Source organism: Neoarius graeffei, chromosome 4 (assembly GCF_027579695.1).
Source record: "Neoarius graeffei isolate fNeoGra1 chromosome 4, fNeoGra1.pri, whole genome shotgun sequence".
NCBI classification, from domain to species: Eukaryota; Metazoa; Chordata; class Actinopteri; order Siluriformes; family Ariidae; genus Neoarius; species Neoarius graeffei.
This window is the reverse complement of record NC_083572.1, coordinates 88,552,898-88,568,502: the sequence shown is the minus strand read 5'-3', so window position 1 is coordinate 88,568,502 and position 15,605 is coordinate 88,552,898. Positions and strand designations below refer to the sequence as shown.

The 15,605-nt window shown below is 42.6% G+C and overlaps 1 protein-coding gene across 1 annotated transcript; it reads left to right on the top strand.

Moving 5' to 3' along the window:
* Window positions 1-8,408: 8,408 nt before the first annotated feature.
* mafaa (MAF bZIP transcription factor Aa) lies at window positions 8,409-12,226 on the top strand. Its single transcript, XM_060918352.1, has 2 exons — window positions 8,409-10,510; window positions 10,874-12,226. Exon 1 carries the CDS (start codon window positions 9,137-9,139, stop codon window positions 10,121-10,123), a length of 987 nt encoding a protein of 328 aa, XP_060774335.1. The 5' UTR covers window positions 8,409-9,136; the 3' UTR covers window positions 10,124-10,510; window positions 10,874-12,226.
* The last annotated feature ends 3,379 nt before the right edge of the window (window positions 12,227-15,605 follow it).

Here is a 15,605-nt window from a genome sequence, read left to right as displayed (position 1 = left end):
TAACCTAACCTGCACGTCTTTGGACTGTGGGGGAAACCGGAGCACCCAGAGGAAACCCACGCGGACACGGGGAGAACATGCAAACTCCACACAGAAAGGCCCTTGTCGGCCACGGGGCTCGAACCCAGACCTTCTTGCTGTGAGGCGACAGCGCTAACCACTACACCACCGTGCCGCCTCTGAAGAGATCAAAAATATTAAATAACATCTGGAACATATATGGAATTATGTGGTAAACAAAAAAGTATTTAAAAAAAAAGTTTCATATTTTAGATTCAAAGTAGCCACCATTTACACTGATGACGCTTTGCACACTATTGGCATTATCTTAACCCGCTTCATGAGGTAGTCACCTGGAATGCTTTTCAATTAACAGATGTGTCTTGTCAAAAGTTAATTAGTGCAATTTCTTGCCTTCGTAATGTGTTTGAGATCTCATCTCATTATCTCTAGCCGCTTTATCCTTCTACAGGGTCGCAGGCAAGCTGGAGCCTATCCCAGCTGACTACGGGCGAAAGGCGGGGTACACCCTGGACAAGTCGCCAGGTCATCACAGGGCTGACACATAGACACAGACAACCATTCACACTCACATTCACACCTACGGTCAATTTAGAGTCACCAGTTAACCTAACCTGCATGTCTTTGGACTGTGGGGGAAACCGGAGCACCCGGAGGAAACCCACACGGACACGGGGAGAACATGCAAACTCTGCACAGAAAGGCCCTTGTCGGCCACGGGGCTCGAACCCGGACCTTCTTGCTGTGAGGCGACAGCGCTAACCACTACACCACCGTGCCGCCCGCGTTTGAGATGAAATAATAAATAAGAAAAATATAGTAAATAGCCCTATTCTACAACTGTAGTAATCCATATTATGTCAAGAAGCGCTCAACAAAGTAAAGAAAAACGACTTCCATCATTACTTTACGACACAAAGTGCCTTTTAATTAATAAAAATGAAGAAAAAAACGTTGAATTACAAAATGTGTCCAAACTTTAGACTGGTACTGTATGCTATAATATTTATTATACTTGCTATATCACACATATATGTATATGTGTTCCAGTGAACATGTTCCTTAGCACAGATTTATTTCATGAACTTGATTTAAATGTGTCTGATAATCTATTTATAAGAGCCATACAGAATTTTATTCCTGAACTTTCTGCCACCAAGACATTAGTTCTAAGTTGACATTATTTATACACCAACTTGTTTTTGAGTTACTGGGATTCAGGTTAAACCATTTTAATTCAAAGCACCAGTTTAATATTCTATATAATAGCTAACAATGCTCTGCTGTGATTTCCATCATTGTAACCAAAAAAAAAAAAAAAACTGCCTTGAGTGCTATATCACAGCTGACTCAGCTCATCTAGAGCTCCAGCACATCATGACGGGTCTCCAAAATTAGGATTATAAACTCTACAAATATTTGCATTTAAATCAGAAGAACTGAACCAACAGCTAATTTCCAACATGCAAAGGGACATTGAAAGCCTCTACTTTCTACAATTCAGCTCGCCAAGGGCTTGGTAATTAGATCATGGGTCAAATCTGGTGTGTTGGAAGCACAGAAAACCTGAAGTTGTGCAGCCCAGTGGATTTCCAGTATGATGAAAACAATAGACTAGTTTACTTCACTTTAACCTGAGTTAGACTTGTAGGAAACACTGTTACATCATCCATTAAAAGTGATGGCGTCATAGCTTCCTTATTACACTGATGTTTACTTTCTTTTTTTTTTTAACTTTCTCCTCCATGACAAAAACCTCTAACACTTCCTGATTAAGACGTATGAGTCGGTGAGAATGGATTGCGTCGAGAACGACTTAATTATTTGTCCATCCGTGCACATGAGTCCACGTGCAATTAGAGGTTAATTGCATGAAAGCCTGAGTGCTTCAGTGGGGACTCGATCATAATTAACTCATGGATCCTTTCCCCTCTCCTTCCGGCGGAAATTGGGCTTTATTTTATTGCCATTTATAAGCGACATTACTTCATCAAGGTGAATTGCTCAAAATTGAAAAGAGCATTGAGGTAAAGAGAAGACATTAATCTACAGTTGTGGTCAGAAGTTTACATGCAGTGACATGAATGTCATCTTGGATATGAAGGTCATGGCAATATTTGGGCTTTCAGTAATTTCTTTGAACTGTTCGTTTTCTGTGGCAGAATGATTAGACAGCATACAGCTTTAATTAAAAAAAACACTAGAATTTGGTGCACAAGTTTTAATTTTCTTTGGGTTTTCTGAAATCAACACAGAGTCAAAATTATTACATACTGGTCAAAAATATACATTAATATTTGGGTAAAATGTCTCTTCGCAAGATTCACCTTGACCAAACATTTTTGTTTACCATGAACAAGCTTCTGGCAGAATTCTGGTTGGATATTTCACAACTCTTCATGGTAGAATTGGTAGAGTTTAATTAATTTTTTTTTTCTTGGCATGGACTCGACTTATAAGCACGGTCCATATATTTTCAATAGGGTTGAAGTCAGGACTTGTTTTAAGCTTAATGTTAGCCTGCTTTATCCTCCACAACCAGCTCTGATGCGTGTTTGGGTTCATTGTCCTGTTGTAAGTCCCAAGTCGTGTTCAAGTTTCTGATGGTTTATGCTGAAGAATTCTGAGGTAGTCCTCCTTCTTCATTATTCCAGCCACTTTGTGCAATGAACCAGTTCCACTGGCAGCAAAACAGCCCCAGGGCATGATGATCCTACCACCACCACCAGCTGGTACAGTGTTCCTCTGTACATGGTGGTCATTGTGGCCAAACAACTCAATCTTTGTCTTATCTGACCATACAGCTTTCCTCCAGAAGGCTTTTTCTTTGTACGTGTGGTCAGCTTCAAACTTTAGTTAAGCTTGAAGGTGTCAATTTTGGAGCAGGGGGTTATTTCTTGGATAGCAGCCTCTTAGTCCATGGTGATCTGAACTGTAGACAGTGATCCATCAGCTTCATGGCAGGGCTGTGCCATGGTGGTTCCCAAGTTGTTCCTGACCATCCAAACCAATTTCCTTTCAGCTAAGGGTGACAGTTTGGTTTTTCTTGAAGCAAAGTGGCTTGGCAAAGTGACTACACATCATAATAACTTGCATACAATTGTTTGAACTGATCTTGGAATTTGCAGTTATTTAGAAATGGCTTCAATAGACATTCCGAAGTTGTGATTTATCTGCGATCCTCTTTCTCAGATCTGCACTGAGCTCCATTGTATTGTGTGTTGGTCAATCCAGTGAGTGCTGTAAACAAACTCTGTTTTTGATGGCACAGAGAAGCTACCAGCTGTAGTCAGTCATGATCACTAACAGGCAGTTAAGAGACCTCGGCCTTGGCAAGATAAGAGACATTTTGGAAGTTTCAGCACCTCTGAATTAAGAATCTAAGTGAGCGTATGTAAAATTTTGACCCTGTGGTAATTTCAGAAAACCCACAGAAAATTAAAATTTGTGCACCAAATTCTAGTGTGTTTTTTTTTAATGAAAGATGTATGCTGTGGGGCGGCACGGTGGTGTAGTGGTTAGCGCTGTCGCCTCACAGCAAGAAGGTCCGGGTTCGAGCCCCGTGGCCGGCGAGGGCCTTTCTGTGCGGAGTTTGCATGTTCTCCCCGTGTCCACGTGGGTTTCCTCTGGGTGCTCCGGTTTCCCCCACAGTCCAAAGACATGCAGGTTAGGTTAACTGGTGACTCTAAATTGACCGTAGGTGTGAATGTGAGTGTGAATGGTTGTCTGTGTCTATGTGTCAGCCCTGTGATGACCTGGTGACTTGTCCAGGGTGTACCCCGCCTTTCGCCCGTAGTCAGCTGGGATAGGCTCCAGCTTGCCTGCGACCCTGTAGGACAGGATAAAGCGGCTAGAGATAGTGAGATGAGATGAGATGTATGCTGTACGTTCATTCTGCCACAGAAAAAGAACAGTTCAAAGAAATTACTGAAAGTCCAAATATTGCCATAACATTCATATCCAAGATGAGATTTACTATGTCACTGTATGTAAACTTCTGACCACAACTGTAATACTAGACATCTGAAAGATTGTACAACAGTTTACAATTAAATTCAGGCCCGTCACTCTTGCAAGTCTGGGTTTTTAGACTTTGGGTGGTAGGAGAAAGGGAGCAAGAGCAATCTAACGGGTAGCAACTTCTTATTATACAGCAATGTTGCATTTGGAGAACATCTGATTTACTGTAGTTCTTGATGCAAAATGGTCACGTGATAACATCACTGTATCGACTTCATGGTTGCTCTGTAGTTCCTAATGCTAAATGTATTTGGTCAAAATACCCATAATAATAATTTAAACCAACAAGAAGCAGGAATGGTTCAGTAAATTTACACTAATTCCATGAGTAAAAGACTTTTCAACTGAGGTAGCAATTGGGTTGGCAAGGTATGGCTTATTTCAATAGCTGTACCACCCCTGGGCTACTCTTTCGACTCAACCGTTTCTGTTAACAACAGTTTCCCCTCAGTTGTTTCTCATACTTATATTCCAGCTTTTCTTTGGGAACTGCAATGAGCCACATCTCAGACAGGTACAGTATGCAATCATGCATACCTCAAACCTTAAAACTGGAGAATGAATCAATTTCCAAGGTTGAGGGTCTGCCTCCTTACAATAGTGACTTTCATGGTCATCTTGTTCTCACCCTGTTTAAGATTAGATTAGATTAGATCAGATTAGAAGGTTAATGCATTCAGAAAGACTTGTCCCTAAACATATAACTCTATTTATATTGTCCGAGTCAGCAATTGGAAAAATAATTGCAAATAAAATATTGAATTTTTATCTCAGGTATGATCCATCCATCCATTATCCATAACCGCTTATCCTGTGCAGGGTTGCGGGCAAGCTGGAGCCTATCCCAGCTGACTATAGGCAAGAGGCGGATAAATTGCCAGGTCATCACAGGGCTGACACATAGACACAGACAGCCATTCACACTCACATTCACACCTACGGTCAATTTAGAGTCACCAGTTAACCTAACCTGCATGTCTTTGGACTGTGGAGGAAACCGGAGCACCCAGAGGAAACCCACGCGGACACGGGGAGAACATGCAAACTCTGCGCAGAAAGGCCCTCGCCGGCCACGGGGCTCGAACCCGGACCTTCTTGCTGTGAGGCGACAGTGCTAACCACTACACCACCGTGCCGCCCACAAAATTAAATATTACAGAAAGCGAAAGATAACACACTCTTGCAGAAATGTTCAAGCTGATGCTCTCGGTTACAGTGGAATCAGATATCCATTATATATATAGACTATTTGCACGCAGAAAATAAAGTACACTTTTGTACCTTTAGAGGTCCAGTGGATTGTCACTGGAGCAGAACCGTCGGAGGTACTTATTTGTACCTGCCTAGGGAAATATATGTACTCTCTTAAGCCTAAAAAAGGCCAAAAATGAGCCCTAGGGGGTACATTAGTACAGATTGGAGGACAGAAATGGACTCCTACCGTACCCCTCGGAAAATAAAGTACATTACTGTCCTTTTAGGGGTACAACGGCTTGTCCCTGGAGCAGTTCCCTCTAAAGTACTTATTTGTACCCTTTATATACTGATTGGGAACATGGCGGCACGGTGGTGTAGTGGTTAGCGCTGCCGCCTCACAGCAAGAAGGTCCGGGTTCGAGCCCCGTGGCTGGCGAGGGCCTTTTTGTGCTGAGTTTGCATGTTCTCCCCGTGTCCGCGTGGGTTTCCTCCGGGTGCTCCGGTTTCCCCCACAGTCCAAAGACATGCAGGTTAGGTTAACTGGTGACTCTAAATTGACCGTAGGTGTGAATGTGAGTGTGAATGGTTGTCTGTGTCTATGTGTCAGCCCTGTGATGACCTGGCGACTTGTCCAGGGTGTACCCCGCCTTTCGCCCGTAGTCAGCTGGGATAGGCTCCAGCTTGCCTGCGACCCTGTAGAACAGGATAAAGCGGCTAGAGGTAATGAGATGAGATGAGATTTAATTTTGTTCTAGGAAACTAATGTTTGGAATCTAAAATGTTTCTGTCCTGATTTGATAATGTAGACTTCATAAAATAAAAATCGATAAAGTTTGAACTAAAAAAAAAATACAGTGTGCCTAAGACTTTTTCAGAGAACTGTGTTCATTATTCTCATAACTACAGCACACGACTTCTTATTAGGTTTCTAATTAAGGAATTATTTAATAATTTAAAGTACTTATTCTGTTTTTGTTTTGGCTATTAATTTCAAAACATGACATATGTTAGGCCTGAACTTCAGTCATTTTGATATCATAACTTTTCCATGTCAGATAATTGTTCAGCATTTGTGTTTGTGTCAGAATTTTGAGGAAAGTAGACTACTGTATTTACTTTTGTAAATTACAATAGCTGATGGTCTATATTAACAAAGTACAGTATGCTTAATATACGAGGGTACTTCACAAAGTTCTCGGCCTCGCCCAGAAAACATCACAGGAGAAAGATTGTTCTTGCATTATTTTTCAACATAGTGTCCTTTAACTTCAATGCACTTAGTCCACTGATGTTCAAGTTTCACTGTCCCTATGTTGAAGAAGGTCACATCTCAAGCCTCCAGATAGATCCTCCTCAACAGCGTGGATGACTTCATCATTACTGTGAAAATGGTGACCATGTGAGTGGGATTTCAGTTTAGGAAACAGAAGTCAGATGGTGTCAGGTCGGGTGAGTAAGGTGCATGGGGCAACAGTTCAAAGCCACGTTTGGCTGCTTCTGCTGCTGCTACCTGTGCTGTGTGGGTGAGCGCATTGTCCTGGAGCAAGAACACGCCAGTTCTAAGCGTTCCTCTCCACCTTTTTTCCTGTGATTGCTTCTTTCATTTGAGTTTTTGTGGACAGTCATATAAGGCTTTATAGTATACAGTTACGCCCCAAAATGGGAGTTATGCCCCTTGTGAGATCCGGGTGAGGCCGAGAACTTTTTCAAGTATACTTGAAGCAACGTACAATTATATTTGCACTGATTAATGCTTTACAGAATGAGTGTTTGATCTTGCATTTGATTATCCATCCATTATCTGTAACCGCTTATCCTGTACAGGGTCGCAGGCAAGCTGGAGCCTATCCCAGCTGACTACGGGCGAAAGGCGGGGTACACCCTGGACAAGTCGCCAGGTCATCACAGGGCTGACACATAGAGACACACAACCATTCACACTCATATTCACACCTACAGTCAATTTAGAGTCACCAGTTAACCTAACCTGCATGTCTTTGGACTGTGGGGGAAACCGGAGCACCCGGAGGAAACCCATGCAGACACGCGGAGAACATGCATACTCCACACAGAAAGGCCCTCGCCGGCTGCTGGGCTCAAACCCAGAACCTTCTTGCTGTGAGGTGACAGTGCTAACCACTACACCACCTGTTTTCATTATTATAATACTTAATCATTATAATTATATAATTGTTTTATCCATAAACATCACTGTATGTGATAGGACAATTATGACAGACTAAACTTGACTATAGTGCACCATTCTGAGTGTTCTTGTATTAGGATATTTTTTGATGGATCACCTCAGACACTCTCACTGTCAACACACAATCTGGCCCCTTCTCACATTTCTCCATCCATCCATTATCCGTAACCGCTTATCCTGTTCTACAGGGTCGCAGGCAAGCTGGAGCCTATCCCAGCTGACTATGGGTGAAAGGCGGGGTACACCCTGGACAAGTCGCCAGATCATCACAGGGCTGACACATAGACACAGACAACCATTCACACTCACATTCACACCTACGGTCAATTTAGAGTCACCAGTTAACCTAACCTGCATGTCTTTGGACTGTTGGGGAAACCGGAGCACCCGGAGGAAACCCACGCGGACACAGGGAGAACATGCAAACTCCGCACAGAAAGGCCCTCGCCAGCCACGGGGCTCGAACCCGGACCTTCTTGCTGTGAGGCGACAGCGCTAACCACTACACCGCCTGTTTTCATTATTATAAAGCTTAATCATAATTGTTTTATCCATGCGATAGGACAATTATGACAGATTAAAGTCGACTATAGTGCACCATTCTGAGTGTTAGGATATTTTTTGATGGCTCGCCTCAGACACTCTCACTGTCAACACACAATCTGGCCCCTTCTCACATTTCTCCATTTTCTCAAATCTTTCCTTGGCCTCCACTTTTCCTCTATGCTAATTCGTTCAGGTGTCGCTAGGGGGCAGGTCGAAGCTGGTCCTATAGCGAGACACTCCTACATGAATATGCAAATGAGCCTGGCGCTGCGTCTTGACATTGGCTCACGGATGTTACGCGGAGTGGGAGGGGTTTCATCATGGGGCTGTATAAATAAACTCCTGTCCCGCCTGCTCTCTGTATACTCCAGTGACGCGGTGGGACAGAACAGATCACACACAGAGAGAGAGAGAGAGAGAGAGAGAGAGAGAACACCAAAGCGCTGGAAGAAAAGAGTTTTCAGGGATCTACAGTTTCATGTACATATTTATTAAAAGATATTAAAGCTGTCCTGGCGCAGAAGAAGGTTCTCAGGTAGCTCTGGATATCTGCTCACAGACTTTTAGTCCTCTTTCTCTGGGTTGTCCCATCTCCATCGCTGGAACTTACTGTGATTGATTTGTTTTTGTGTTCCTCTATGTCTCTTACTGACTTTCCTGTTAACCACACCACTTATCTGGACTGGGACTGATTAATGTGTGGTTGATGCATGGGGCCCTCAAGCTGTTGGTGTTGCTGGTGACTGTTCCATGCGTGTGAGGAAACTTTCAGCTCCTTGATCCTGTGTGAGGACTTTTACTGTGCACAGCTGGAGAAAAGGGATAAACCTGTTTTGGTGTTTTCTACAATTTATGCCTCATCTGCAGCAAAGGCGAGGACAAGTGTCCAGTTCCTGTTGGTGCGAGTGAAGTTGTCAACAAGAGGAGTGCAGAGGCGACCTGGCAGGTGTCCAAGTGAGTTTACACGTGTGCTGCTAGTCAAGTCCTGTTGCTATAAATAGACGCTGTTTTACGCACTAAAATCAGAGAAACAGCAGCTGGTGGGCTGTGCGTAAAACGTCCCACCCTACCTGCGCCGTCTTGACAGGACAGGTCAGGACAGGACAGGACAGCGCCTCCTACTCGCTTTGGCTCTGCATGGACTGACATGGCCACGGACCTCGCCATGAGCGCTGATCTTCCCAACAGTCCCCTGGCCATAGAGTACGTGAACGACTTCGATCTCATGAAGTTCGAGGTGAAAAAGGAACCTCCTGAAGCCGAGCGTTATTGCCACCGCTTACCTCCAGGCTCTCTGTCCTCCACACCGATCAGCACGCCGTGCTCCTCCGTGCCTTCCTCACCAAGTTTTTGCGCACCGAGTCCTGGCGCACAGCCCGTCCAGACCCTAGGAGTTAACAACAACAACAGCAACAACAACAATAACAACAACAACAGCAGCAGCAGCAGCAGCAATGGTGGAAACAACAGCACTCAAGGCGTCTCGGGTAAGCCCCAACTGGAGGACTTCTACTGGATCCCGAACTACCAGCATCACATCAGTCCCGAGGCGTTGAACTTGACCCCTGAGGACGCCGTCGAGGCGCTGATTGGCAACGCGCACCACCACCATCACCATCACCACCAGCCCTACGACACGTTCCGCGGGCAGCAGTACGTCGGCGAAGACCTGACGACCTCGTCGAACGGCTACCACCACGCGGCGCACCCGCACCACGCGCACCACCACCACCACCACCATCACGGGCACCACGCGCACACGCGCCTCGAGGACCGCTTCTCGGACGAGCAGCTGGTCAGCATGACTGTGCGCGAGCTCAACCGGCAGCTGCGCGGCTTCAGCAAAGAGGAGGTGATCCGCCTGAAGCAGAAACGGCGCACGCTGAAGAACCGCGGGTACGCGCAGTCGTGCCGGTACAAGCGCGTGCAGCAGCGGCACATGCTCGAGACGGAAAAGTGCACGCTGCAGAACCAGGTGGAGCAGCTCAAGCAGGACGTGGCGCGTCTGGCCAAGGAGAGGGACATGTACAAAGAGAAGTACGAGAAGCTGGCAGGCCGGACCTTCACCGGCAGCAGCAGCGCCAACCGGGACCCATCCAGCGGCAAACCCTCATCTGCGGATTTCTTCATGTGAGAACTGTTTCAGCTCCCTTCGTTTTCATTTTGGCCCACACAAACTGATTATTATTATTATTATTATTATTATTATTATTATTATTATCTGAGTGTGAACTTTTTTTTTTTTTTTGGCTACACGTCCTGCACAGCAAAATCCTTCAATCCTGAACATGTCTCCATAAAAGCTCTCTGAGGAGGACTCGAGTGCACCTTTTATTGTTACCCTTGCCACAAAAAGAGACACTTTAATGTGTCTCTTTTGTCTACAGAATTGCATTTAAAAAAAAAAAGAAAAAAAAAAGGGCTTCCCGGTCCAATTGTGTCCCTGAAATCATCAAGGTCCACTCTGTCAACAAGGTGAAAAAGAGACACATTAAACCGAGCTTGCAGAAGATAAGGAAAGGTAGTACCATATATATTTTTTTCTTTTTAAGAGAGAGTGTGCAGGGGTGCAGATCCGATGTCAGGATTGTGGGGGGGGGGGGGGGGGGGACACAAAAGTGATTTTTTTTTTTTTTTTTTATGCAACTCATACCATGCAACCATAAATCACAACTTCGTAGAGGCTCGCCACATCATTCAAAAAGTACTGCACAGGGAGTCTGAAAATACATTTGTTTGTACAATTTTGAATAATTTATTGGGGGGGGGACAATTCATGTTTTTCAGAAATTGGGGCGGTCATGTCCCCCCCGGGATCTGCACCAATGATAGAGTGCATTTGTTCAGTTAACACTGAGGATTTTGCTGTGCACTTGCTTTTCAGAACAAGAAGGAAGGGAAAAAAAAAAAAAGAAAAAAAGCCAAGGACTTGCATCATTACACAGAAACCCAGGCGCCATGTTTCCGGTAAGGCGCACAGCGCGTGATGCTGCCGCACAGACTGGTTGTGCGCGTGCATTTGACGATCAGCTCTCGAAGTCTTAACGGTCGTGTTCAGAGAGCAGCTGGGCACTGACCTCACCTCCGACCTAAACATGGATTCATGGATCACCTCCAGACTGCGTGCTTTCTGACTCAGTGCATTAGCATATAGCGTTTTTAATAATAATAATAATAATAATAATAATAATAATAATAATAATGTCTTATATGGTCTTACAACCAGTGGTGTAGCCTGTTGGTGTTCTCAGACTTTTGCTCAGACAACACGATGCACGAAACGTGTGGAACTGAAATGTTTGTTTATTTTTCATCGGACTCTAGAGGAATTTGCAACCCAACGAATGAATGAAAAAACGGAGGGGGGGCAATTGTCGGACCTGGTTTTTTAGTATAGTCCTAGCACCTGAGAAGGAAGCATTGCAGCCTGCATCCATGCATCCTCCAACCCTGCATGCGGGACATGTATGGTCACTAAATCTCCAAACCCTTTGTATCTTTCCCATACACTTGGATGAAAAACAAAAAAAAACAAACAAAACAAAAAACCGCAAAGCATGACCCTTAATCACCAGCCCTGTATCGCCCTTCTTCTCCATCTTCAGTCTGTCCTGAACAGTCTAATGTAAACTCTTTAGACTTTTAGTAAAGATGCACTGAAGGAATTACTGTAGAACACAACCTGCAAAACTGCAAGAGTCCAGGAAGGGTGTTGGTTTTTTTTTTGTTTTTTCACCACTGTTTATTTTCTTCCTATTTCTTTTCCTTTTTTAAAATGTTCAAAGTAACAAAAATAGTGCCACACAGAATAACAAACCGAACTGAGCCAGATTTGACTTATTTATTCTCACAATGTGTAAATATGTAGAAATCAGCTCGTGTGTTTATTTTGAAATTATTCCCCTCCTTCCAAGTATTTTTTCCCCTTGTTGTTGCTATTGTTGCTTGTTTATTTAAAAAAAAACATCTTAACTGCAATGTTTGTATGTAAAAGCATGCAAATAGATCAACGATATTCTTTCTATCGGATATGTACAATAATATAAGAAGGGATGCGATGCCTACTGCACTGGAACAGAAGGAATTGGGAAGATGCTGCGATCCATTTCTCTTTTAATCAAAGGTGACATGAAACACTTGGACTTCAGTCGCTGCTACATCCTTTATATATATATGTATGTATATTTATCACAGGACTCAAAATGAAATTTAATGTGCATTTCTTTGTGCATAAAATTGCCACCAATTGAAGAGATTTTTTTTTTTTTTGGGATTCATGCTATGGATGTGGCAGTTTTTCCAAAAAAACAAAAAACAAAATCCTATATTTGTTTCACGAAATTAGCCATGATGCTTGAACTGATTCTTTCAAGCTGAATGGATGCAAGTTATCCATTGCAAGATAAGTAGATTTTATCACATGGCAAAACCTTTATGCTCTAAAATGTGCTGCATTATTTTATTAGCTTGACACTATATTCCTGACCAGTTAATTGCTCGTAGGCAGAATCATAACATAAAAACAACATAGTTTTCACACACACAAATTAGTATAGACGAAGTAAGCTATGATGGTTATTTAAGAGGAGTTCAGAATGTGTTGGAAAATGTGCAATATACTGTAAATGACCCCCAGCATATTTAACTAAAGCAACACAAAATATTCTCTCAGTCCAATCCCATAAATAAATACTTCAGACTCATGCAAAGAGTCATTAGGATCTCTCTCTCTCTCTCTCTCTCTCTCCCCCCAGTGGGGTCTCAGTCAGGTCTTGCTCCTGTATATGAGGTTTTCTTTAGGAATGTCACCAGGAAGCCAGTTGATCCTCCTGCTTCAGTCAGACTCAGTGCAGTGTGAGTGCAGTCTCTCTGTACATTACTCTCAGATGGAGCACATGGAGGCTTGAGATGATCTTGGCTCAGAGATGGGCTGGATGTGTAAAAAAACAAAAACAAAAAAAACATACAAACAAAAAAACTGTATATACATGATTTATATATATTTATTCGAGAAACATCTAATGTCCTCTACGTGTCAATACGTCCAATCTGAAATGTTTCTAAATGGAATGTTGTTCAGAATCTTGTTTTCATAAAGTTTAATAAAAATTTGTGTCAAACGCGATTTTTTTTTCCCTTTCGATCCCTTAATGGCTCTGAATGAACTGATTACTAAACTGTGTCTCACTGACACTTAATGATATTTACTTTAATACCCATTCATAGCTATTTGGGATGTGGAACTCAAAATAATAATAATAATAATAATAATAATAATAATAAAACAAAAATTATCATAATTAAATGTTGAACTTAAACATGTGGACTATTTTTTCCTGCTGTGTGATGTTTATCATTAAGAGAGAAATGTAACAAAAAGACACGTTATATTAGACTGTAATATATGACCAGGTTTAAAAAAAAAAACATTTTCATTTACTTTATCAATAATAATAATAATAATAATAATAATAATAAAACTAATATTGCTAATTAATATTATAACTACTTTTATTTTTTATTTAATTTCTCTGCAGGGTAATCAGAGCTCACAAATCCGATTTCGGGTTTTTTGTGCATTAATTTTTAGAGTGTATATGAACAATAATTACATTGTTAAAAGAAAATATTTATAATATGAATAGTATAAAAATAAAGCAATTAAAATCGTAGATGTCGGGGGAAATAATGGACCACTGAGACAATCATCAGCTTAACGAATTTATTTTATTGAACTTATTATCTTAATGAAATTATTATTATTATTATTATTATTATTATTATTATTATTATTATTATTGCTGCTGTTGTTGTTGCAATTAGCGGATAAACAAAATCAAAGCATGACATCTCTCTCTCTCTCTCTCTCTCTGTCTCTCTCTCTCTCTCTCCAACGCGCGCGCACAAAGAAAAAAAAAGTCTGATCATTTTAAACATCTTGATGGAGAAGATTCCGGCTGATTAATTGACTGGGTCGTGTCCCAAACCGCACACTAGTGCCCTAAACCCTGGCGTGTGAGATGTGAGAGCAGCCGGACCCCACAGGTGGTGATGAGTTCGGACCGACGCGTTTGGCTCCAGCCGCAGTGATTTATCGCTCTGTTCGGAAATTGATCTATCTGATCCTATCTCGACACTCATTTATCTCTGAGAGCGATATTTCTTTCACCAGCTGGTGATCTGTCCGATCTCTCATTTCCGAAAGAAGGGAAATAATCTGGATCAGAAAAGATCCGAAGTGAAACATCCAACTGAACATCCTGACGCACAGGTTGCGTATACATCCCACTGGATTAATGCAGTCTTTCTTTTAATAAAAAATGATCAGGTTATTTGTATAAAATTATACAATATTCCGTCATATCAAAATAAAAATGTATTTAAATAGAGCTATTTTATTTGTAGCCTCCTACCCTGCTTAAAGGAAGTGTGACTCCAGACCTGTGTCTTTCCACAGGGACAGTGTGCAGATGAGCAGGAGCTTCTGGCTGAGACTTTATCAACAGAAAGACTCAGTGTTGGCTCAGTGTTGGCATAAACCTGGCTAATGAGCAATTTCGACACTTTCCAACTTTAATCTAATTAGCTTACTGAAACCCACTCCACTGGCTGCACACTTACAGACAACCTGATAGTGCTCGAGTTCAAAATAAATGCCATATTTGTGTACTAAATTGCCCCCCCATGTTTATTTACTCAAATGATTTGCAGTCATTTTAGAAATTTGAATTTGAAGCTAAAGACTGAACTAAATGTGACCCATTTCCATCTAGTTACATCAGCTACATCCTTTATTCCACTTGAACTATTGTCCATTACTGCTTGCGAAAGATAACACACTCTTGCAGAAATGTTCAAGCTGATGCTCTCGGTTACAGTGGAATCAGATATCCATTATATATATAGACTATTTGCACGCAGAAAATAAAGTACACTTTTGTACCTTTAGAGGTCCAGTGGATTGTCACTGGAGCAGAACCGTCGGAGGTACTTATTTGTACCTGCCTAGGGAAATATATGTACTCTCTTAAGCCTAAAAAAGGCCAAAAATGAGCCCTAGGGGGTACATTAGTACAGATTGGAGGACAGAAATGGACTCCTACCGTACCCCTCGGAAAATAAAGTACATTACTGTCCTTTTAGGGGTACAACGGCTTGTCCCTGGAGCAGTTCCCTCTAAAGTACTTATTTGTACCCTTTATATACTGATTGGGAACATGGCGGCACGGTGGTGTAGTGGTTAGCGCTGCCGCCTCACAGCAAGAAGGTCCGGGTTCGAGCCCCGTGGCTGGCGAGGGCCTTTTTGTGCTGAGTTTGCATGTTCTCCCCGTGTCCGCGTGGGTTTCCTCCGGGTGCTCCGGTTTCCCCCACAGTCCAAAGACATGCAGGTTAGGTTAACTGGTGACTCTAAATTGACCATAGGTGTGAATGTGAGTGTGAATGGTTGTCTGTGTCTATGTGTCAGCCCTGTGATGACCTGGCAACTTGTCCAGGGTGTACCCTGCCTCTCACCCGTAGTCAGCTGGGATAGGCTCCAGCTTGCCTGCGACCCTGTAGAACAGGATAAAGCGGCTAGAGATAATGAGATGAGATATACTGATTGGGAACATATGTAC

Coding starts and splice junctions, on each gene's coding strand:
- mafaa (XM_060918352.1), top strand. CDS start 9,137: ATGGCCACGGACCTCGCCATGAGCGCTGATCTTCCCAACAGTCCCCTG.